The 24,520-nt window shown below is 37.2% G+C and overlaps 1 protein-coding gene across 6 annotated transcripts in view; it reads right to left on the bottom strand.

Moving 5' to 3' along the window:
• Nucleotides 1–14,971: 14,971 nt before the first annotated feature.
• Nucleotides 14,972–24,520, bottom strand: part of MYO3B (myosin IIIB) — a 207,594-nt gene continuing 198,045 nt past the window's right edge. For all 6 annotated transcript variants that reach the window (XM_061453077.1, XM_061453075.1, XM_061453076.1 and 3 more), the window contains 3 exons: nt 17,396–17,502; nt 16,975–17,021; nt 14,972–15,666 (listed from right to left, as the gene is read on the bottom strand). In XM_061453077.1, coding sequence (XP_061309061.1) covers nt 15,531–15,666; nt 16,975–17,021; nt 17,396–17,502 — 290 coding nt within the window. In that variant the 3' untranslated portion in view covers nt 14,972–15,530. The remainder of the gene's footprint in view (nt 15,667–16,974; nt 17,022–17,395; nt 17,503–24,520) is intronic.

Raw genomic sequence — 24,520 nt, 5'->3', positions numbered from 1 at the left:
CACATGAGCCACTTTTGAACCCAAGTAAGTGGATTCAGGAGAAATCTGTGATTGACAACCACCGACTGCTTCTTCGGAGGCCACACTAAACCACAGAGAACTATTTTCCAAAATTTTTATCTTAAAATAAGAAAGTCCGGAGAAAATCCAAGTGCAAAGTCATGCCATTTCTTCAGTGCCATCAGACTAACTTTATAAAATGCTGTCATCCTTATCAAAGTATTAGAGTATGTCAAAATTCTCACAGAAGTCAGTGGAATTGATGCCTGTAAAAACTGAACCAGGCTCATGATTTGCTACTTTATTTCATTTCCATCACTACACGTGCTAAGTGCACTTGGCACATGGAGTGACTCTGAAAGAATCTGCTCTATAATGCCAGTTGATTCTCTTTAATGAGATGCAGTAATCAGTTGATTTATGAATTTCTCCTGCCTGTTCTCATTTACTTAGCTCTAAACTAAGGATAATTTGCATTCTAGAAGAAAAACAGTGTTTATAAGAGAACAGAGTAATCCAAATCCTTCTTAAATCAAGTTTTAGAAATGTACACAGTGAGGTTAAACACAGTCCTAACAACGAGCATAGCCTTATCCATTAAACTCTACAGCAAAGACTAAAGTATTACAGTTCCAGTTTCATCTAGTTTTCCATACTACTATAGCACTCCCTTATCTCAGGAATTTAATGTAGGAAGAGACAAAAGAAACTTTCTGCCTCAGCTTTCTGATACCCCAATGACCTCCTCTTGGGAGATCCTACACTGTTAATTTCGATACCATATGCCTCATTGGTCATCAATTCAGTTGCTGCTCTCCACTTTATAGCCCTCACAGGGATTTTGATCACACTATCTATAAAACTAGTCACTTCCTCTGTTTACTTTTGCTCTACCAGACAAGCCCCAGCTGATCAGTATTTTCTCACACATACTTAAAAACAGCACAGTCAAGTCAGTTTTGTTTTCCTTTTTGATATATGCTGCTCCACTATCATTTATACAGTATTTGCAGTGCTGAAAGTCAAGAACTGGAGACCAGCAGATGAGGGATGTAGGAAAGAGGAGACAGAGCTACATGCTGCCAACTAAGACTACTGGGCAGGTGTCTGGAACTGAGAGGGAGTAGCCTGGAGACCAAGACTTTCTTGTTACAGGAGAACTTTATCTCTGCTGACATTCCTGCAGCCCCTTGATTGACCACGACCTGAGCTCCTATTCATGTGTGTTACAGAATGGATACGTCTGATCTCCTTTTCCTGTGTAAGCAATCTGGGAAGGTTAAGAAGCAAAAGGCTTTCTTTCCTCTAGAAAGGTGGAGTGGCTGGAAAGGTAATCTCTGAGCAGGCACCATGTTAGTGCTGAGACTGGCTGGAAAAGCTAAGAATGAGTGTGGCCTCATACATGCCAACGGTGGGGTCACCGGTAATGAGAACACCAAGAAGAATGGAGCAGTTCACTCTGCTCTGAGTGATTGATTGGAGCCGTTTTCATCTCCGTGGGGTGTTGTTTTTTGGCTAAAATAACATTTCACTCTGAAGTCTCCTACACAGGCATATACAGCATCCTCTGACACTCAACCCATATATACATTCAACCTAGATAAGGGGTGGAAACTTTATGTCTCCACTTCCCTGTTCTCTACTGCCACTAGCCAGTAATGCAATTATTTTTCACAGTTCACCTTTTTTCTTCTTTTTGTGAACGTGCCAAGTTGCAGGAAGCACAACAGCACCCAGGTTTGTGGGGCATATTCAGGATGGGTTTTTTTTTCTGAGTAACAGCTGTGAGGCTAGGGAAGAATACAGGAATTGGATCAACGAGCAAAATCTTGGCCCTGAATAAGAGGAAGGTCAAATGCAGTGAGGGAATTGGGAGGAGCTTTAGACAATATAAGCACATCATCTTTAAAGCATTTATCACCACAACTCCTCTATAAAGTAGTGTGTTTTTATTTCATTCTTGCCAAAGGAAACACAGGGAGACCACATACCTTGTCCTTTGTCACACACAGATTAAGCCTAGTGAAGGGCAGGGAGTTGGACTGAGAAATGTTACTACAGAACAGAAGCACACAACTTGGGACCATATCATTCCATGTTCCACCTCATTCCCTTTACAAAATCCAATCCAACATTTTTTCTAAATCCCTTCCATCCCCCTGATTTCATGTCAGTCTCTTCTGATACTTGTACACTCTCTCAGCAACTTTGATTATGAGCGGATATTTATCTTTCTGTGGGAAACACAGCTGAAGAAGAAAGCCCAGATAACCTTGGGCAGGCAGAGAGGTATCAATGAGACTGGGTGGAGGCAGCTAGGAGACAAACACGCAGTCTCTGCAAGAAGAGCAATAAACCAACATGCCCACAACACGTATATTTCTACTGTTCCTGGTGGATAGCGAATACAGCGTATGAGAAGTAAAAAAACAGAGCCTAACACCTTTGCTTTACAAAAGACAAAATACGTATTAGGTAGGCTGTACTGCACAGCCAAATGTAACTCAAACTCTGTAACTCAAACACTGAACATACTGGGCAGAAATAACGGGATACTTCCTAACTTTTACAGCCCCCCCTTTCTCCGCTTTAGCAAACTATTCACTACAGGATTCTGTCCAAGGCTCCAGCTTCACTTACCAACCACCAAAATACTCACTCTCACACACAGGAGCATTCAAAAGAGCTAATTTTCCTCCATCTCAAGCAGACCCTCTCTCTCTATGCCAGTTTTCTCCTCTTCTCAGTGCTCCACCAACCTGTTCCAGTGAATCCTTCTACCACTGTGTATGATCAAACACAGTGAGTGTAGATGGCATGTGGTTATCTCCAGCACCTTCCACTGGCTGTAGAACAGCTGAGCTATGGTAGCATTGTACATAACACAAAATTTGGGGTTTGATTTTAAAAAAGTGAATAGCTTTGTGGCCAGCACTCTGTTTCCTGCTTATCAAGAATGAGATGCCCTGCTACTACACAAGACACCAACACACTACCTTATTGCTGAATTAGCCAAGGTTTAGGACACTGTTTTTTCCCTTACCAGCTCCTTGTTGATCCATGCTTGGCTGCTTCTTTCTAACAGTCCTACAGGCTCTATTTATGTAACTGGCATGTTCACGTCATGGAAGTCTGGAGAGTTCAAAAGAGGAATAAAAATTTAGGGTACTTATAATTCTTGGCCACTCAGAACTATTTGGATGATGCAGAAAATTATCTCTACCTAACCCTTGTTCAGCACCCTTCCTGCATGTTCAGTTTCATCCAGGTTTCAATCCAGGATGAATTTCAATCCAGGTTTTGTTGTTATTTACAGCTATAGACTGATATACAAAGAACTGAATGAAGACTCATAGGATATTGGGAACAAGCATGTAATCCTGCCTCTCAGAGTGCATGTGAGCTATTGTTAAACACAATTTTACAGCTACTAATTAATTATTTTGTCAAAACCAAAAGCAGTGTGATTTTAATGAAAGTACCCAGATTTAGTCTGGCTGAGCAGACAGATTATATATTTAATTGTAAATGGGCTGTAAACATCCAAGATCTTTACATATGCAGAAAATAATAGTGCCTATATTTAGATATCTGAGTGAAACTTGAGTTTTTACAGGATTGAACTGGAAAAACCAAAGTTGCATATTTTGATCTTTTGGTATTTTTATGATATCTCTTGATCATCTCAATTTGAAGGTGAAAACATAAATGTATGTTAAGAGATATTCAGAGATAACCTTCTCTGTGCAATTTGTCCAAACCAACAAATAATTTCTTGCCACATAATGAACATCAGAAAAATGAGGGGGAAATAAGTGGGTTTTTGACTGTATCATTAATACAGAAGAATCCTCAGATGAAGGATTACAACTATTTTTGCTACAATATGTTTATAAATATGAAGAATTAAACACAGCAAGCTATCAGGCCATCTAATAGCGTATTTCTAGAGGTTTGTTTGAAGAAGTATTTTCTAATTAAATATACTATTTATCACCTACCTATGATTTTTATCACCTAACCAGTAAGCTATCTTTATGGAGTTCTGACCACCAAATTTCTATCAATCATACTGAGCAATTACTGTTTTTGAAAATGAAAAATCCCAGAATTTTATTTTTAGCGTATCTCTATTCCTGCACTGGTATTTTCTGTAAACTTTTGTCAGGAAAGATTCTTTCCAAAGCTTATAGTAGATTTAGAAAAGATAATGGGTTTAATGGTTTAAAAACCTGATTCCTTGCAGTACTGCAGACCTAGGGAAAAAACAAAAGTTTTACTTTGAACCACCAAAAAACGAAGATCTTATGTGATTTTTGAAAGAGGAACCCAAAATATCAATTTCAACATTAGGGCAATTTCCTATTGTAGGAAAACTAGGAATTTTATATCTGACACATTTTATTTGATTTTGGTTTTGCAATTTCAATTAGTCTATTTATAATTTTGTATTCTAAAAGACTTGGAGTTATGGTAACTATACCACCTGCCTTCTCAAGAAGCTTCCAAAGCATCTCAAAGTGGTTTTCTACCATAGGTGTTACATGTTAAGACACTCTGCAAGATGATTTAATGCTTTGCTATAGTACATGATGAGGATAATCTTCAAAATCTGCTAAAGGTGGCCATGAAACCTAATGGCTTATGTCTTTTTCCCCCCTCTCTCAAGTAGCTTCCTCTCCTTTGTTCCAAGTCTCCTTCATTGTAGTTTTCTAGCTTCCATTGTCCCCAAGTCCATTAATTTCTCCCTTCATCAATGATCGTTAATACTTCTTTCTTCATGTCGATCCTTTAAAATTCTTCTTCCAAGTGTCACCCAGAAATTGGATACATCAGAGCTAGCACTGTACGAAGCCACAAGGTAAAACAGGAAGGCTTCGCTCTCTCAGAAATAACAATTACATGCTCTCTGGTTGGTTCTGTGTAGCAGTTGGAAGAAGCAGTGAAGCTGGCACCTTGTCACTATACTGTGGCAGAGACAATGAAGAATCCGCCTCTAATTCCTTTTGACACAAAAGAAGACAGGAGAGAGAAAACCCACAATCACCTTGATCTTCAGTTCCCCCTTCCTGTGAGAGCAGGATAACAGTGACGTTTCCTGCATGTTACAGCTGAGCAGAAGAAAAGTTAGGCCTGTCCAAAATACTGAGCATTCCCGAGAAAATACCTAATAGTCCTCAGAGCATCACCCATAGCTCAAAAATACCATCAAGAAAGAAAAGTAACCCAGCCAAATCAATACCTGTCATAAACACTGCATTTCCTTTGAAAGTTTATATCACTGTACTTTTAGCTTGTCAGCAACATTTCCAAGTACTAAGCGTACTTCTCTTTTTATCAAAGCAAAGAAATATGTCCTCAGAACTCCCATCTGTAATTAAAAAACGTCAACTATAAATGAAGCAGTGACTGGAATTTATTTTGAAAACATTGTATTGAGTTCCTAACGAGTTTCTAATAGAGAAATCTCTCAAATTCCTTATGCCTAGTGGTTTAATAACAAGTATCCTCACCTTCTTGAATTTTACTTTTGCACATGGAGTTGTCGATTTTGCACTTTCTTTTTTTCCTCATAATTTGCAGATATACTCTAAAAATCATTGGGAATTTCCAGCTTAAGTGAAAAAATATGCAGATCTAAGCTCAACAAAGGTAGCTGTTTCTAACAATCTCTAGCAAACACAACGCAGCTGACAGCTGAATGCTACAAATGGGGCCTCAGAAACAGGGCTTAACAATTTTGTTTAAGATCACAAGTTCCCAACCAACACTTGAGCCACAGAAGAATGTCCATTAGCTGCTATAAAAGCAAAATTGGTAGGGCTTTGTGATGCAGTGGAGGACCTGAAAGGCACACACAAGCAGACACACTCCAACACACTGGAGAGTAGTATAAGTTCTTCAATTTGAATAATTTCCACTCTTTTCTTCCTCTCACTAACATGAAATTTTGTTTCATTTTAGTTAAAACTTTTTTTTCTGTTCTCCATTTATCACGTTCACATTTCTTTCTGGTTTAGCTCCCACCAGCTTTTTTACAGAGCATCCAGTATGATTTTATATTGTGAAAAAAAACCCCAACAACATCTGTAGCTAGAGTTGCTTTGTCCCACTGTTGTTTTCTTTAATCTTTTGTTTGATGCATGGAAAGATGCTAACCTTTCTATGCTATCTTAACTGCAGTGATCTGGGAGCAAAGCAAATGAGATTTAGTAGATAGGTTTCTGTTGTCATTATTAAACTTCATATGCTTTGCTATGTAGGCAATGTGTTTTATTTCTCTTAACCTGAAAGAGGTTTCTGTCTTATTGTTGCAATTTATTAAGGGCAAACAATCTAGGGCTTATAATAGGCCTGTAGGCAGAACAAAGCCCTTGTCAAATGGAAGGGTTGGCTGCTCAGCTGGGTAGCATGTAAATGTGCAAAAAGAACTGTTCTGTTCAAAGACACTAGACATGCTTTTTAAATAAAACATTTCATATAATTGAGAGTTGCCATTTAAGTGTTGTGCTGGAAATGTTAATTTAGAAAAGAATAATTTAACTGAAGAACTAGAGTTTCAGTGTAGTTTTTATATAGTGTCATAATAAACAAACCCCCATACATCACTAAGGTTTTTGTTAGAGCCTGCACATTACATGTTTCTAAAATGGCAATTTATTGTCATTTTATAACACTGTGTTATGTAAGTCAGAATAAATTCATTGATTGCTGTATTTACCTGGGCAGATGGTCTAAACTTTATCTTACCCAAAACATATTCTGGGGTTTGTTTTTAATAGAGTAGATCACTCTGCTTGTTACTTTGACATAGTATCATATCTCAGAAAGTAAGGCGGTTTCTCCTTCTACAACTCATTTAAAAATTCTCATTAAGTGCCTCCTTTGCAAGAGCTGAAATTAAAATGACAGATAAAGATAACAACATAATAGGCTTTTTATTTTAATGCACTGGTCCACTTGGGCACAGGCAGTTCTCTTTTCCTCTTCTGTTGAAATGGCTAATCAGGACAGTATCATCAATTAGATTTTTCACTGTAACTTTTCATAATGTTTCCAGACTTCACTATTTGGCAAAGACAATTGGGACAGATTTCTTTATTTTTTCCTCTGGCCTAAAACTCAAAACCCCCCACTTCCCAAACTGTTACCACTGAAGAGTTTATTAAATGGCTGAAAAAGACAGCTGGTCCCACCATCTGCTAAAAATTTTCAGGGGCCAAATGAAACAGGTTATACCTTTAGCCATGCCAAGTCTTCCAATACCCCCTCCCTCTCACAGCCTGTGGAGGGCTAATCTGAATTTCACGCTCTGATTTTGCTATTGCTAATGTCTGAGCTTCTTATGTGTGCTTCTTGTAGTTGCTTATATTAGTTCTCTAGCAGTAACAAAAGCTCCCCTCTCCTTTCAACCTCGCTCATTTGCAATCAACGGAATCCTGGGTCTATAGTCTCCTTTACAATAAGATACTGTACCTTGAAGGAAACCCACAGAGAACCTAATATCTGACTTTTTGGAGCAACAGAGAAAACCAGGGGTACATTTCTGTTGTTTTGCAGCCACTTTTCTATAAATGCTAATGGAAGTAATTCAGATGTGCCAACAAAGAGAGAATCTGCAACACACTGCAGGTGTGAGGGGGCTGAAACAAAAGGGATGCTAACCCTAATGGTATTTCTTGTCATTAACAATTCTTTGATGTTCATACTTGAGGCTCTCTTTTATCTTGTAGTTTTCCAGCCATCTTTGTTAACATGCAGTGCAACTAAATCTCTTTTCCCTAACCTTTAAAGACATCTGCAAAATGTTTATGCTAAGTTAGTTTCCATAGCATCTTTCTGTAACACGCATTGAAGTAAAATGAGATAAAGCTTGCAAGGTTATTATTAAAACATCAGTAAGTTCCTATCATTAAGTGAAAGAAGCAGATCAATAAAAAGAAGCTCTTAATGTTAATTTAATAAGGATGAGTTTCTTGTAGCAGGACTGGGGATTAACTTCAGTGTAACAGAATTGGTGTTTATAATATAACAGCTATGTTGATAAGAACCAGTTTGTTTTACTTGTGTTCATTAAAATAAAAAAAAAACAACAAAAATCTGTAGGTTCTGATATTAAAGCGCTTTTCCCAACATAATATATGTAAGGACATTCTAATTTTCCAGAAGGGATTTCTCTACCACTAAGCGGGCAATGGCATTCAGTCAAGGCTCTGTAGGTGGAGTTTTTCCATATCCATCTGTCTTTCCATGACTTACAGATGGAAAAACACTGTGTCTTTTAAAATGTTCAACTCAGTAGGATAACAGTAAAATGAAATGAACAATCAAAGCACATAAGATGCCAGTCTGAACTATCGCACAGCACTACCAGCAGACCCAGTGTTTTGCTCTCATCCCATCGGTCATGTCCTGTTAGATCACATCCCATTTTATCACAGTCTGTTGCATTACTGTTGCAGCATGCTGGAATGTTAAATGAGCAACATAATCAATCAATATGAATTTCCAATTGGAATTCAGCTATAAATCTGCACTGAGTTAAAAATGCTGGAGATTGTAATACAAATCATCAAAAGATAGTGTTTTTCTTTCTTTCAAAACTTGATTTCCAACAGATCAGTCTGATCAAAGAAATTAAGTCTGTGCCTGCATTAAGTACAGCACTTATCTTTGAATTTGTATGTAAACTTCCTTCGCGTTAATCCTATGGAACAAGGAAATAATAACTGTGGTTATATTCATACAGTGCTTGTTTTCCTCTTTTACAGCTTACTTTCATCCTGAGGCATAAAGGCAAACTAGGAACACTGTAGTTAATATACTGTCTTGTCCCAAGTTTCAGCTGCACGGATTAATGGCCTGAGCTGCTTCTCTTTTTTCACCTACAGCATTCAGCAGTCTCAGAAATGTGTATGGGAACTGGGGGTCTTAGATTACTGTCAGATTTATCAAATTAACAGATTATTTTAAATCATTTTTCTCGCAATAGTACCAAGGAGTACTCATTGCTGGCGTGACAGGAATTGAAAAACTGAAAGTCTCTGTTTGGCAGATGTTGCAGTATCAGTAAGAGCCATTTTCATAGAAGCCTTTACATAACTTCTACTGCATTAACTGTGTTAATTTGTTGCTTATAACAGGGAGCTGCAGCACGGACAGAAAACACCAAATAAACTGTCACACAATTTTGTGGAAGTACCTCCTCTGCATTCCTCTCTCTTTGCTAAGGGCCCGATGTAGCACCTCCATATCATTACCCAGCTATACAGCAATGCTGTACTCCAGCACGCGGCTTTCCAAGGATCACTTCCACCAGTAGCACAAGACACTGCTACCTGTCCTGGCCTCACCTATTCCCACCAGTGCATTATACAACATAGTACCCTGGTTCTGCTAGTCCAGGTTCAGACAGGTCTTCATCAGAGACTTGTCATGATTGGTAGGACAACAATTTTCAGAAACAAACTGGACAGGCCTCTCCCTCCATCCCAGCACTGTACTCCAGGCCAATAAATGCACCCAGTCTTTGCTGTGGTGATACTTCTTTCAGAGACCAAGACGAGACTTTCAACCCTACTTTTCGCTGGTAATGGGTCAGAAATCAGGGCTGGGTATTTTGCAGAAAAATGTAAACACGTTGATCTCCCTACTCGCCATCTCCATCTGCCAAGTACTTTATAAAATACTAAATTATTGAAAAAAATATCTGTCCCTGCAAGTTAATTAAAAAAATAGGCCTGTCAAACAGAAGCAAGGATTTAATCTATTACTGGCCTGATCAATAATATGTAGCCTGGCTTCTGAAATTACTACTCCAAGACTTTTTTTCACTTATCTGCTCCTATGTCCTTTAGCATCACAACATGTACTGCAATAATCACTTCCCTGATAACACAATGTATATATTTACTGTCCTGACTGATACTGGATTTATACATGTAATAAAATAATTTCCAATAATTCTTGACAAATCCATTAAGATGAGTTAGGATATCAGCCTGTGTTTAAAGACACAGCGTGCTATTATTATGAATTGCCAGCCTCTTCTCTTACCAGTTCTAGTGCCCAGCACAAAGAAGACACAAAACCTCTCATTGAATTTGGTAACCTTTAGCTCTGGCCCAGAGGACTGGTAGTGGCCTTTGTTTTTCCTAGCTTTCTGTGCTACTTTTGTCAATCTGGGAGTCCTGCTTTGCTGTCAAGCAGAAACATTTTCTGTTAACTAAGCATTCTGCTACAAATCCTCCCAGGCTGAACAGTCCTAAGGAAAAGGCACATTAACTGACATTATCTCTCATACTTTGTTGTCAGAGTTAAAAGCAGGACGGATAAGTTAATGCCATGTCTGTGCATAAATTGGTACCAAACTATAAACCTGTTTCTTATAGGATATTTTTGCACCATATGGCTTTATTTTTAATTGTAGGTACTATATGTATCTAGTTAACAAAAAAACACTTAAAAATGCCAGAACCTGGTTGTACCCCAAAATTCTCCTTCCATTTTGACTGAAAAAAAAAAAGGAATGACAAGAGTAGGGAAGACTCCAGCTATGTATATCAATCACTGCTAAGTAATTTACCGCAAAAAAGCAATACTCAGACACAATTACAATTCTTAGAAAAGGAGGGAAAAACATTCAATTATAACATTCCTTTTTTTTTTTTTTTTTTCCAAAAGATGAAATTTTAAAACCGGGACTTAAATCCCATTTTACATAAATTTAAATTTGGTGTAAAATAGCTGGTAGTACCACCCAGACATCTTGACCTCCAGCCATTTGCTTCCACCACAAACCTCTGCACAAAACACAAAATCATCTTTTTTCCAAATTATGTATTTCCTGATTTTCACTAAAGAAAAATCTTGTGAAGAAACTCTACTTACAGTGATGGACCTGAGTCCTAAAACATGAGATTTGATCATCTGTCCTCATATGCATGAAATGAAGCAAAGACCAGTGGATACTGAAAAGAGACCACTTTCTATTAAAACTGTAGGCTTTAGGCATAGTTGTCTTTTACTATCAGAGACAAACACATAATGACGTGTATGAAACTCATCCCATTTTCCTACTGTTTATTGAATTCAATATCAAATAAGAATAGACCTAAAGACCCTACATATACTATTTATTTTTAATTTTTAATATCTTCTATATTTAAAAGCATACCTGTTTTTCATGATGATAGAAGATGTAATCAAAAAATAATATTCCTTCACAGTAAAGGATGTTGGTTATGACACCGAAGGCTAGAGATTATCCAGTCAAGCCTATTTGTAAATAAAGTATAGCAAAAATCGAAGGGATCTAAATACAGAAAATTGCATCACTACGAGTTCCCTTACATATCTTTATAGTGTGCAGCCAGTTATACTGAATGAGAAGTGCACTGGGGGTATGTAAAAAGTAGTCTAAAGAAAGTAAATTGGCATCTCTCTTTTGCCCTCTGATAGTTCAAGTCAGAAGGTCTCCAACTCAATTAAAAAGTACCATGTTTAAATACATTCCTTTTGTTTACAACTGGAACAGTAAATCCACTTTGTGTTTGTTTGCTGTGTACACTGTTTAGTACCAGTGCACCAGAATTCGGGAACTTACCAGAATTAAAATATAATGAGACAATTGCTTGCAAATATAAACATTCACTGTTATGTAAAATACAGAAATACAAGTACATAATTATATAAGCATTATGCTTATATTAGCAAGTGTGCTAAATGACACGTGATAATCAGTAGTTGCCTACTACTAGGAAGAAATTTTCCTTCCAGGAACATGATTTCCTAATTGCCTAATGTGTGTTACTTTCTAGATCTACCACTGAAGAATTTGGTTTTGATTGTTACCAGCAAAAGGAAATCAACTTTTGGCCTGATTAGACTTAGAAAAATTCTTTAGCTTTACATTATTTATAATTATGTATAGTTCTATAAGCTTCTAACTAACAATTCCTTGGATGGCCTGATAGGGGCCACTTAAAAGACCTTCAGTGCACAAAAGCCTTTTCCAACACTCTTACTCAGTGTATGGGTGAGGGAGGTCACAGGAGGGGCAAATTTAAAACGGCTGCAATTTACTCCTATTCTAAGGTCCCTTTATGTTACTGAAGTGATGTAAATGTTTAAGTGAGAAGCACGTTTAAAATTACCAAATGAAAGGGGCTAATCTCCAGAAGGTCCCTGCCATAACTGAAAGGCAGAAATTGTCCTCAGCAAGAACTGGTTTCTAGTGCTATTAAAGTCTACAGAAGAAATCTGCTAATATACCTTGTTGAGCTTCACCTTTTTCTCTCCCATGTGCTGAAAACTGCTTAATATATTACACACTAAGAAATGTACTTCTTCCTAACAGGATTTAAACTCTATGTTTATAAAATGTTAAAACCAGGATATGTTACAAACTATTAAGCAAAATACATTAATATTCTAGGATAATACATGTGAAACGAAATAAATCGGAACAATGCTTCAATGGTGTCAAAACCAAATGAGAAAATCTTAGCAATTCATGTTGATAGGTTCCCACTGACCATGACCATCACACTGACATGTCTCCTTTACTTTTCATGCATAAATCAATCAACACAAACACATACATCTATCAATGTGGGAACAGAAGTTTAACTCTTCAGCTAGTTCTAATAACTACATGGCTCTACAGCAAGCTGAGCATATGCCTCTTAACAATACGAAGGCATGCACGTGTTCTAAAATGCGGACGCGAGATGGCCACATCACAGGGGTTATCTGGTGAGGGTAAGGTGGTCAAAAACAAATGAGGAAAGTGGGATAAGTTATGAAACAATAAAATGCACAGACTGGCTTTATGCACAGTTTTTGGCCAAGAACTAGCTAGAGTGAAAATACACTACTCAGCAGCAGTTTTTAGATAGGAACTTCAGTTACCGTCTAATAACTTCAGTGTAAAAATATGCTTCAGTATTAAAAAAAGCTTCATTATAAAAGTATTAGTGACATTAATTTGAAAAGTTATAGCAGATGAAGACTGGCATTACATATAACAAGGAAAATACTGTATTTTACTCTTCCCATGCAATTAAAGACTGCTTAAAATCTCTTTGAAGTCCATTTCTGATGGCTGAGATTGATACAAACTTAACAATTGGGAAGAAGAAAAAAGAAGAAATCTAAGGAATGTACTTAGGGAGTGTTTGCATTTTGCTTGTGCTTTACTATTTAATGTTCTCAAGCTACTCTGCTTAACTCAGGCCCCCATTCAGCAAAGCACTTAATCACATGCTGAAATTTCATTGATTTCAGTGGGATTTAGGCTTTGGCTTAAGTGCTTTACTGAATTATATATTATTTTTCACTTTCCCTCACTTCTTTATGAAATTAATAAAACTACTCAGAGTAATGTATTACTCACTGTAATGTAAACTGTGGGGTTTTAGACAGGTGACACAATACCTAACTGAAAACCTCACTATCACTTAACTAAAACAATTAATAAACTTTAACTAGTAATGATAACCTAATTGCAGTAATACTAAAACTTGATTTTTCCAAATAGTTTTCAAAAAGGATGGAACATTGATACTGCTAGAACTCTGTGTGATCTATGCCAATATAAGAAGAGAGTAAGTAATTTGACTCTTTTAAAATAATGTTCTTTTCCATTCAGATAAGTTACAAATTAATGGAGAAATTATAGGAAAAAAGTTATATGTTATTTTTTTATGAGATATCATAACAAATACTCATTCTTGCTACATTTTGATAAAATATAAAGAAACTGATATGCACACATGCATTCATATTAATTGCCATTCAATTTCTTACTGCATTTTTGAATATCATTAATTCAGCTGCAGCTACTCACCAATTCTCTGTTATTTGAGGAGTCCCTAAATTTTAAAGGCTCTAAAGTGCCTTTATATTAGTACTACCCAGATGTACAGCAGAGGAAAACGAGGAGTGAACTGAAGGACTTCAATCTCTGCCAGGATTATAACTTTTAGTTTCAACATTTTGTCACATTTTGGGTGAAGAAATGAGTGAAGGATTGCTCTTCCTGGAACAGCTGAACCCTTCTCACATCCTTGTCTGTCCTGCCTGACTTAATTTCTGTGTTTATTAGTGGAGACAAAGCTTTTACTGAACTATATACTTCATTACCTTTTCTCATTTCAAACTATATTCTGCCTTAGGGACAACATGACTGGACTTTGGTCTCTTCCTATGCCATCTTCCTTTGTCCTGTGGTCAAAAAGACAGTGCCAGTGAACCCTGATAGTAAGAAATTTTGTAGCTTATGAACACGTGTGAACTGCACCTCCACAAGGAAAAAGGTTTGTTAGCCCAGATCAGAGTAAAACCCATTGGACAGAGATAAAACGAAGGATCATATATATTATATATAATATAATATATAATACACGATCAGATTTAATCAGGGAAAAAAGAGCAAATTTGTAAGGCTGTACACTTAAATGTTTGATTTTAAAACATTTTTGACAACAGCTTGTATGGAAAAGAAGCAAAGAATTGCCACAGATCAAAACTGTGACTCGGAAACAGAAAGTAAAGAGTAAGATGAAATAGTCAGCTTCTGTCATGGAAACAGTTACCAGCAAAGAATCTCAGCATTCCATAGAGAGTTACATATTGTTTCATTAAAGATTTGGAAAGAAAGTGAAAAACAAATAGAAAAATTTGCAGGTGACATTTTTTTCCCTACTGTATCAAGAGGGCTGTGGAAATGTAGGAATTACTGGAGACCAGCAATAGAGGTTAATAAAGAAATTAAATACTTACATGGATTACAAGAATAACTAGTCATAATGATGGTCTCAATCACTATATGAGAACTATATGAAGCAGTGTGTGAAGCATTAGCTTTCAAACTGTTTCAATTCTTCTGTTTGAAGCAATTCTTCAAGATAAACTCATGGTAAACTAATACCTTATATGAAAAATATTTACAAGGTAAATTAAGACACAATTATTATTTTAGATGATTTTATTCTGTACATTTTTGCAGTGTTAAAAACCATACACAGCACAGAAAGTTATAAAGGATGTTTGATATCAGTCTAATGAAATACAAAACATTTTCACTATGACCCCAAATGAAAATTTTTAGTAGAGAGTTCTTTTAATCCAGTTCAGTAAGTTCCTTGATCTTATTTTTCACACAGATCTACCAGCAGTTGTGCCAGCACAACAGAAGGGATGGCACAGGGTGGGAACAGCAGCCGGGGGAGCAGGGAAGAAGGGGTGGGAACTGTGTAAACTAACCTTGCTGCTAAAGAATCGTATCTGTTAGCAACATCAACACATACAGGTAAGGTAGTGCTGCTCCCCTTTACTGGAATTGCTTACAGAAATTCAACTAAATGGGACAAATTACAGCTGCAAAACCAGGTCTAAATTAGTGAAAGTTACTAGCTGAAACTGTATTTTATTATACCTTATATAAACACACATGTACAAAGTTAACTGAAAGAGATTACAAGCATGAAAATTCTGTTACCAGTATTAATCAATAGAGTAAGTAAGGTTCAGCTTTGAGCAAAAGACACACGTCTTGAAGCAGGAGGAGATGGGGAACTAAGGAAGCTGTCATCTTCAGGGGCAGATTCAACAGCTGACAATGATTTGTAATACTCATCCTCACCATCCAGCACTTTGATTTGGCTTGAAAGAAAAGAAAAAACATTTCTTAAAAAAATCATTCTGTCAATATCTTCAGAAAAAGAAACTTCTCTGTTGATGTGAAAATGAAGAGTGCAAATAGAAGAAAGGGAAAAAAAGATTACTTGATGAGAAAGATATAGCTTTTATACATTCTTCTATTTTGCTATTACTTTTTTATAGTTTTACTCTGAATGGTTCTGAGTCAGTGAAATGCAATAATGTTTTTTAGTTTGGGTGTACAGAATGATAGACCAACTATTTGCACCAAACGGGCATTTAATTTGAGCAATGTGGCTTTTTTGCCTGTATGTGTTCCACAAGTAGGGTATGATTTTGGTAATGTGTTTCAGCTGATGGTTTGCTGTGAATAAGAGCCAAGGACCCCATCACCAGTTTGTTTGAAAAGTCCTGTTGACATCAAGAGGTTTTCATTTTCCTGTGATGTATAATGAACACTGCTGTCCCAAGTTAGTGTTTTTATTCCCTGAGCAGGAATACAGACTTTTTTTTTAAATTAGGGGAGGGAGATAAACCAAATCTTGCAGTCATGCAAAATTTTGGGCTTTAACCTTGACTCAAAGACCTCCTATTCCTACAGTTACATTCGGAAGACTGATTAAAAACAGAGGAAGTAATAAAGAAAGTTCTTGTATATTTTTGGAGTAGATGTATTTGCAAGACCAAGCATCCATCAATTCCCTCCGGTCAATGTGATCCGTCAATGAAATCCTTTGGCAATTGTACGGTAGCCAGCCTGGCTTTTGTAAGTTGTTTTCACCAATTTCTAATATCGCTAGGGGATAACTGCTCATGTGACAATGAGAAGTGACTCAGTTCACCAGAGAAGGAGCAGATCCCTTTTGGGCTGAGTGGTGCCTCTGTCAGTTCTTAAATTGTGCTCCCCCAGGAGGGCTGAAGCCTATTGCCAGTGTGACGCTGCAAAGCTGGCAGAGCTTCTGTCTGTGTTCTAGGTCAGAGAACTTCAGTTTCAACACCCTTCATCTGGTACCTTCCATTAATGCTAAATGCACTTAAAAACATGAAGAAAGCTTTTTTTTTTTTTTTTTTTTGTAGCAGTAGTACTCAGAGGGAGCTGGGGAGCCTATTTTGTAAGAATCAGTTCTAGTGTCTGCAGACCGCAGTACATGCAAGTTTTACATTTGCTTCTGCAGCAAATGTCCAATGTCAATGCACAGAAATACGTTGTTTATTTTTAGAAACATCTCTAGAAAGTTTTGCATATTCTGTAATATCACAAAGGACTTCTTCTGTTTACAGTTGCTTAGAACTAAGAAGATAGATATTTACCCAAGTTTTCTTGGCTTCCTCTTGCTCCCTTGATATTCTAGAGTTCCCTGTGGAGAGGGCCAAGAACACACAGTCAAAGCAAAGCAGCAAGTCGTTAATTTTTAATTCAAAGTGATTTTGTGTTGAATGCAAGCAGATGCTGATAATATCAGAAGTCACAGCATAATTTTTTTGATCAAAGGGCTCAAGTGAGCCTGATGAAGCATGCATCTTGCTCGTCTTTGATAAACCACATCAATTATTCACCGTGAAGGCAGACATCCTGACATGAAAGCAACAGATAAAGAGCATAAGCACATGTTCAAGACGAGAGCAGAAGAACGTGGGGGTGGGGCTGGAGGGGCTGAAACAGGTATTAATAACAGAATTATTAACTGGAAACAAAGCCAGTAAAACAGCTTTATTGCCACTTTGAACTCACATTTAACTGGTTATAGTACATGTTGTCCTCAGGGCTATTCAGCATTTTGGGCTGCTGACATCGTCGACGAGGTGTTCTCAGCTTCTGTTCAAGACAGTTTTCTGAACCTTCAGTAAGATAACACAATTTAGTTTTAAGCTGTGCCAGGTGCTGCGAACATCTTAGTGTATTTTAGTCTGTAAACAGTCTTTTCTTCAGTCCTATTCGGTCCTGGATTTATTAACAAGTCTCTCCTATCCAAAGTAAGCAGACAGAAACCTGGGTATCTTTGTTTTCTCTTTTGAAACTTAGTTCAAACACAAGTTTTTAAGCAGAACTTCATTTTACTTTTATAACATTTTTTATTCTTCCATATATCTATATCACATAGCTCCTTATCCCTTTCACGCTTTATCTTAGTATCTTCTGTTATCTAAGCAGGAAATGAGGTATATTGTGACTAGCTAGGGATATATCATTCAGCAACAGCAAAACCGTTTTTCTACAGTAGACAGTAATAAAGCCTTTTGACTGATGAGACTTAGTCTATTATCATCACTTTTATTATATAAAAAAGGCTACCTTCTTGACACGGCTCTCTGTTTAATCAGAGCAACCAGACTGGTTTGGAATTATGCTTTCTTAATATAGTTTGTGATGTGCTGTAAAGTAACAGTTGCTTGAAGTCATCTGGAAAGCAGAGTTTAAAGATGAAGGAAATATTTTAGAAGGGGTGGATTCTGAAAGAAACTAATAGCCTTTTTATTCCTTTTTTTTGTTGTTGTTTTAATATTAAGGAAAACAGACATTATGGCATTGTAGTGCGCTGTACTCGATCAGGTGTTTTCTGTGGCACATCCTCTAGATTACCAGGACAATTATTTTCAGGATAAATCAGAATCACTAGGTTACTAAAAGACACTGGGGAGGGTGGGGGTAAGGAAAGGCCATTTACTTTTAAAATAATTCCCCCAATGCCTTTGACTTTTCTGCTATCTCCCTGTTAAAAAATCATTTAATGACAGTATGAATAAAACCAGGTTTTGGTGGCACTGAAGGAAGAATACACATCTTATCACATTTGCATTCCATACTGAATAGGAAACTTGCTCTAATACAAAAGATCAGCACAAAGATCAAGTAGCACATGAGTTTCTTTAAACGCTTCAAAACTGAAGTCAATATGGCTTGTGCAGATGCAGGGCTCTAATCTCACAAATCCATTTGTAAGATATGGCCTAAAGAAGCAGGTAATATTACAAAGGAAGTTTATAATACACCCAGGTTTACAGGTTGCAACTATTGTACTTTTCTGCAATTACTGAGTGAGGCAGAGGAGGTGATTGAACTTCACCCTTTTCAGCCAAATGACTATTCTGGGAGATTTTCTTTCCCTGTCTTTCTCCCTCTCAGTGGTAAGATTTGAAAGATATAGTTTCCTCTCAGTGTGGGACTGCAACATCAGTGTGGGAAGAGAGCACTTGTTTTGTGCCAACCGTAAGGTTCCCTCAGAACACCTGGGAAGGATGGTGGGTTAAATGGCTGTCAGGGAACCAACTGCAGAGCTGGGTCCAAAATTCAAACCCAATTTTATAAAGAAAGGTTACATTTCTGAAGTAATACAAAATAACTTTGAAATAATATGCTCATGCTGCTTGCTAATTGAAGACCCAAAGCTTCAATACTTTATACTTGCAAGTTCAGTAAACCTTCATTTTTTTTGCCAAAAAGATTGCAACCCTTTGCTACTTACTGGCATTGTATATAACCAGACAAGGCAGAAGTTGTTCCAGAAAAAGCTCTGGGGAAATTGGGTACTCAAGTAATATCTGTATCTTTGGAAAGTTATTTCTTTAACATTTAGGTAGGATACAGGCACAATTTTATTCTGTCAGAAGTCTCTGGAAGTTTTGTGGAAGACCTGCCATAACTACGTTCTACTCTTCCTCTGTTTGCTCTGGAAGTTACTAAAACGGGGCTTAGAGCTTTCTGTCTCAGGACATCAGGGTCTGCAAGTTTTACAAACAATGTTTTCAGGTGCGAGGCCATATGAGTTCCTTTTTACATCATTGTAGTTTTTGTACCTCTTCACAAATAATTTTTCTATTGTAGCAACAGGCTGGTATAAAGAAAGGCTCATGTCCTCTCAGTTTTGCATAATTTCACATGCCTCTATGCAGCTTGCCAATAGCAAGAACACAGCACAAAAATACCGGGAAATTTCCAAACGGTTTGACAATACAATGCTTTTTCCCTTTCCTCCCAGTTCTGTTGTGGCCTTCATGTTACACCTATATGTATAGTCTTTGTTTCAAAAATTATTTATTCATTAGAATTCTCAGACATTAGTATTTTGCTCTAGCTTTTTATCCTGACAATTATTTCTGTTTATTCTATGGGTGGTCTGCAGCTTGTGTCCTCCAAAGGAAATACCCTTTCAGTGGGCCCATTTGTCTTAGCGTTTAGTAGCATACTACGTGAACAGTACAAAATCTGGTAACATTTACAATAAACTAACATATCTAGAGAAAATGGCATTAACATGTGCTCAACACTCAGCAGCTGAACAGGCATCTTAAATGCTGTTCTAAAATATTTTGCTTTGATGACAAACTTTAAGCCACCAATAAGAAAAAAGTCACTTATCACTTTAATATGCAATAGCAGCAGCACCAGTATCATTAACATGGAATCGCCTACACTGCACCCAAATTGTGCCAAGTGCCTCTAGCATGTTCAGGCTTCAGAGTTTACTATAGAGACCATAAGAGAGAGTGAGCACACACACTTCCTTCAGATTGTCCTTTATCACCTTTTTTTAAGAGATCTGCCCCAATTTTGCCTAGAAGAAAAACTTTCCTTTTTAACTCTAACTGCAGAAATTCCTTAGGTTACAATATTGCTATTGTAAATTCCTTTCTGGAGTGCAGAAATAACATAAGGTAGGCAAAATGCCTTCTGCCAACTGCACTATTCAGCTGATCCAGAAAGGTAGGGTAGGTGAAGTTCTGCACATCCTCGCTTGAACACAGACAGACTGATTCACCTAGGTGAGCAGGTTCATGTGGATGCTTCCCTAAAGCTATCACAAAATTGATGTTGCTGACAGTGAAGTGAATGAGAAACTGTCAAATGGGTGAATATGTTGGAGTATAAAGTTTTTATAAGTAAACAAACTGATGACATTTCTGTTTACTCCTTTACTACCACTATTGGTAATCCTTTTTATTTCTGTGATACATAGGAGCCCAAGCCAACAGACCAGGACCTTGCAGAGCTCAGACAGATTAAAAGACGTGTTTTCAACAAAATGCAAATTCAAGCATTTTTATGAACTGGGAATTGTGCAGCTGGAAAGCAATGTCTCCAGGACACACTTGAGGATCACCACCGATATTCAGCTGAATATGAAGTAGACTGGGTGTAAAGCAGAGGACTACTCGATAGAAATAGGAAAACAGTTTTATCGTAGAGTGTAGAATTATTTTAAAATGGGTGCTGTAAACTGCCGAATGTTTTGAGAACAAACCCAATTTAAAATATGGAAAACCTTCCATATGGTGAGAAATTTAAGACAACTGTTCAATTTTCTTTGTTTCAAAAGAAGGCTAAGAGATGATGTGAAGCAAGTCTAAACCCTTGTAGAAAAGGTGGAGGGGTTTTCACCTTTGGAAACAGAAGTCTGAACTGTCTAACAATCTGAAGTTGAAAATTTCAGAGCACTTAGTGAAAACCAGCAGTCAGCAGAAAAAAATATTTAGCAGTATGATGGAAGCTCAGGTGGAGATTGGAAGCTTTTAGAAAAGGTATGTTTTGACTCTAGCTAAAGTTAAAAACTTCAAGATATGACACATACCACTTCTAGCTTAATATAATTTCATTTCTCTAATGTGATTTTTATCACAAGTTTCAATCTGGAGCATATTTTGTACTAATCTTTTGATTTCTGGGATATATTTTCACCTCTGAATTTCCATGTGATTCTTCTTTGCTTTCTTATGGCTGAAATGGAAATGTTTTTCTTCACTTAGCCATCACATCCATCATACAGATGCTTTTTATGACATCTGTTGGCATGGAGATGACAAGCACATTTCTTATGCCATATCTTATTTAGATGATATTTCTGTTTAAAAATCCAACCTTTCCAAAAGCTGCAAAGGACTCTGAGAAATGCATAAACTGCCAAATAATAAGGTTTAATGAAAGACTTCAAAATGCTATTTAGCACTGACACAAGGACTTTTGCATCTAGGATTTGGGCCCTGACCAATACTTTCAAACAATACCTGGAAAAATGTAGTTCTCTAATGACTTCCCATGAGGCAGATGACTTCACTTGATGCTCAGTAAAGATCTCATCTTAGATTCTGTTTGTCCTGCTTATCTTGGTAGTGAAAACTTGGGGACCAGGCACTGGGCATACTCTTCAGAGGAACTGAGTATCATGAGGTTTTGCTCTCTGCAATGAAACTAGGGTCTTTGTAAGCAGTTCATGATTAAAACCTTGCTTTAAAAAACCCTTGATGCTGATAACCTTGCCAAACATTGCTGATTCTTCCTACATGGAGCATTCTGCATAGAAAATAGTGATGAGGCAGCTAAAACTGCCTTTGGAATTTGTGAATTTCACTGATGCAAGTCAGATTGTTTTAACGTTGGTGCAGCACAGAGGGGGCTCCGGATGACATCTTACTTTTAGCAAGGAATGCATAGAAGGGATCTCTGCCAATGCGTCAATGCCACAAATAGGCTGTGTCGCCAATTCCCTTGCCAAAGGGAATCCATCCACTACAATACACAGTGAAGGGTGGAGCTGAGTACTTTGATTTTCTTCTGAAGCCATTTACCCAAAGCAGGTTTGGAAGGAGTCAGTCTTGTCTTTTTCTGTTACAGGTGAATACAGCTTAGTGTCACAGGAAGGGTAGTCCCTCTCTAATTACTCAGATGGGAAGATTTAGAGTATGAAAAGGGGCAGCCTGCTAAAGGAAAGGTGAGGGGGCCATTTAGGGGATCATATATATTAACAGAGTAAGTAAATAAAGTAGATAAATCAGTATGACCAAGAAAAATAGTAAGCATGTGGCTGATTTCCAATCTATAATATCAGATGAAACATGAAAGTGCAACCCTTAATTATAAGCAAATATTAGCACAGACTCATGGGATCTCATCATAACATCTCAAGGTCTACATTCATGAAAATTTAAGCAATGTTTAAAATCATGTTAATTTGTTCTTTGTTTGTTTCTTTTCCTGCCAGTCTAATTTATTCCAAAAGACTTTGGTTCTCAAGTCTGGATATATTGATCATGCCTATGTAACGCATTGTTATAGCCTGGGGAGAAGACTTTTGTGGGAAAACTTGTCTTTGTTCTCCTTTGATAATTTATATGTATTTTGATGTTTTCAAGCTTTTTGAGTTTGAATAATTTTTCAAGGCAGCAATTTAACTTCACTTTTTCTCTTGAAGTCTTAGGCAAATGCAGAAATGACCTCACAGACAATGATAATACGCATCTTCCTCCTGGACTGGATGCTAAGTGGATAATTATGTGCAGCATGTTGATATCAAGGAACAGCTACATTTTCTTCTGTGCCATACAAGTCTCTTCAAGTAGAGTACTCAAGGGGCTAGTGATTCTGGTCCCACTCATATCAGTGTAAAATGGGAGTGACTAAACGTCACTTATGCAGTAAAAAATGCTGTAAACGAATGAGGCTTTATGTTTTTAATTATTTCAGCTTTATTTTAAAGAAGAGAGATTTACAAAGGGCACATAATGCTGTTTGGCCATGAGCATTCATACAAACATATTTTCCTCTCTCATTCCCATAATTCTCCACCATTTGCACAAATTTGCATCATACCGCTAAGTGCGAAATGGGAGTAAAAATTAAAAACTTGCCTGAGAAGCAGAGTGAATACTCGGGCAGTTAGCCCCCACTGAGCTCCTGCTGTGCCTGCCTGCCTGCTATAATCAAACCAGTCAACACAGAACTATTTCACACATCCCTGTACTAAACTGCAGTCATTGTGACTTCAGTATGAGCACACATTAAGACATACCAGGCCCACATCACAGGCTATTTGTACACTGCCTGTTAAAATTCTACCAACTATAAATGCACCAGAAACAAGGACAGGATAACAGGTACAATCGGCTTCACAGAACAAATACTGCTTCATTTAGGAATAATGAAGTTATCAGGTCTGTGCTATACACTATAAATCTAACTACATTATGGTAGTTCTACAAAAATGCTGGAGGCTGATAGAAAACAAACACACTGTCTCTGAAAGATTTTAATCTCAGTACAGGAAAAACTACACCAAGAGACCACAACATAGGGCAGGAGAGAATAAAAAGCAAGACTACTTGGTGACTTAAGTAATGAGGTATGTTTCATATTTTCTTTTCCCTTCTGAGGTTAATGAGAGGGGAAAGACAAAACTACAGGAATGAGAAATGAATAGGAAAAAAGACAAAAAAATGAAAAAATCAAGTGAGATACTGAGAAACTAAGGAAAAGAAGAAAAGGGAATAAACAACCATTAATGATGAAGAAGTAGAACCTAAGTTCTGGCATCAGAGGATTTGATTAATCTAGTAACATCAGGAGCCTGGAGGCATATTGGCATATTTAATACTATTAACAATTGTAATTCTCTGCAGGATATTTTATGCTCACCTAGCAGTTGCTTCAGAGCTCTGCAAATGTTCAATAAGGCCATCCATCTCTAATGAGATACAGTATGACAGAAAACACTTTTGCCACCCAGTTCCCTCAGTCCCTTCCTCTACAGAAGGGTGTCTAGGAATATTTGTAAGGGCTGGTGCTCTTCATGCTGCTAGTGACAGGAAAGCATGGAAAGAACAATAAATCAGATGCCCTTTGAGGCCTCAGCCCTTGCCAGCTCTCACAAAATATCTTACTAGAGTTTCACATACTGCTGCTATGGGAAAGGATGCTAACAACTTAGAAAAATATGTATATTAATGCTCTAGAGTTATTAATCCTTAGCAAATCCTGCAATTCCAGTCTATTCAACTCTTACTTGGATTCAGTAGGTAAGAATAATACATTAAAATTATTTTTTTTTTATTGTCAAGCTCTTTTTTAGTCTAAGTCTGTAACTCCAAA

The sequence above is a fragment of the Pezoporus flaviventris genome, unplaced genomic scaffold (assembly GCF_033815535.1).
Source record: "Pezoporus flaviventris isolate CSIRO_AGI_PZ_B2104156 unplaced genomic scaffold, CSIRO_AGI_Pfla_v1 ptg000001l, whole genome shotgun sequence".
Classification (NCBI taxonomy): domain Eukaryota; kingdom Metazoa; phylum Chordata; class Aves; order Psittaciformes; family Psittacidae; genus Pezoporus; species Pezoporus flaviventris.
This window is presented reverse-complemented; position numbering and strand designations above follow the sequence as displayed.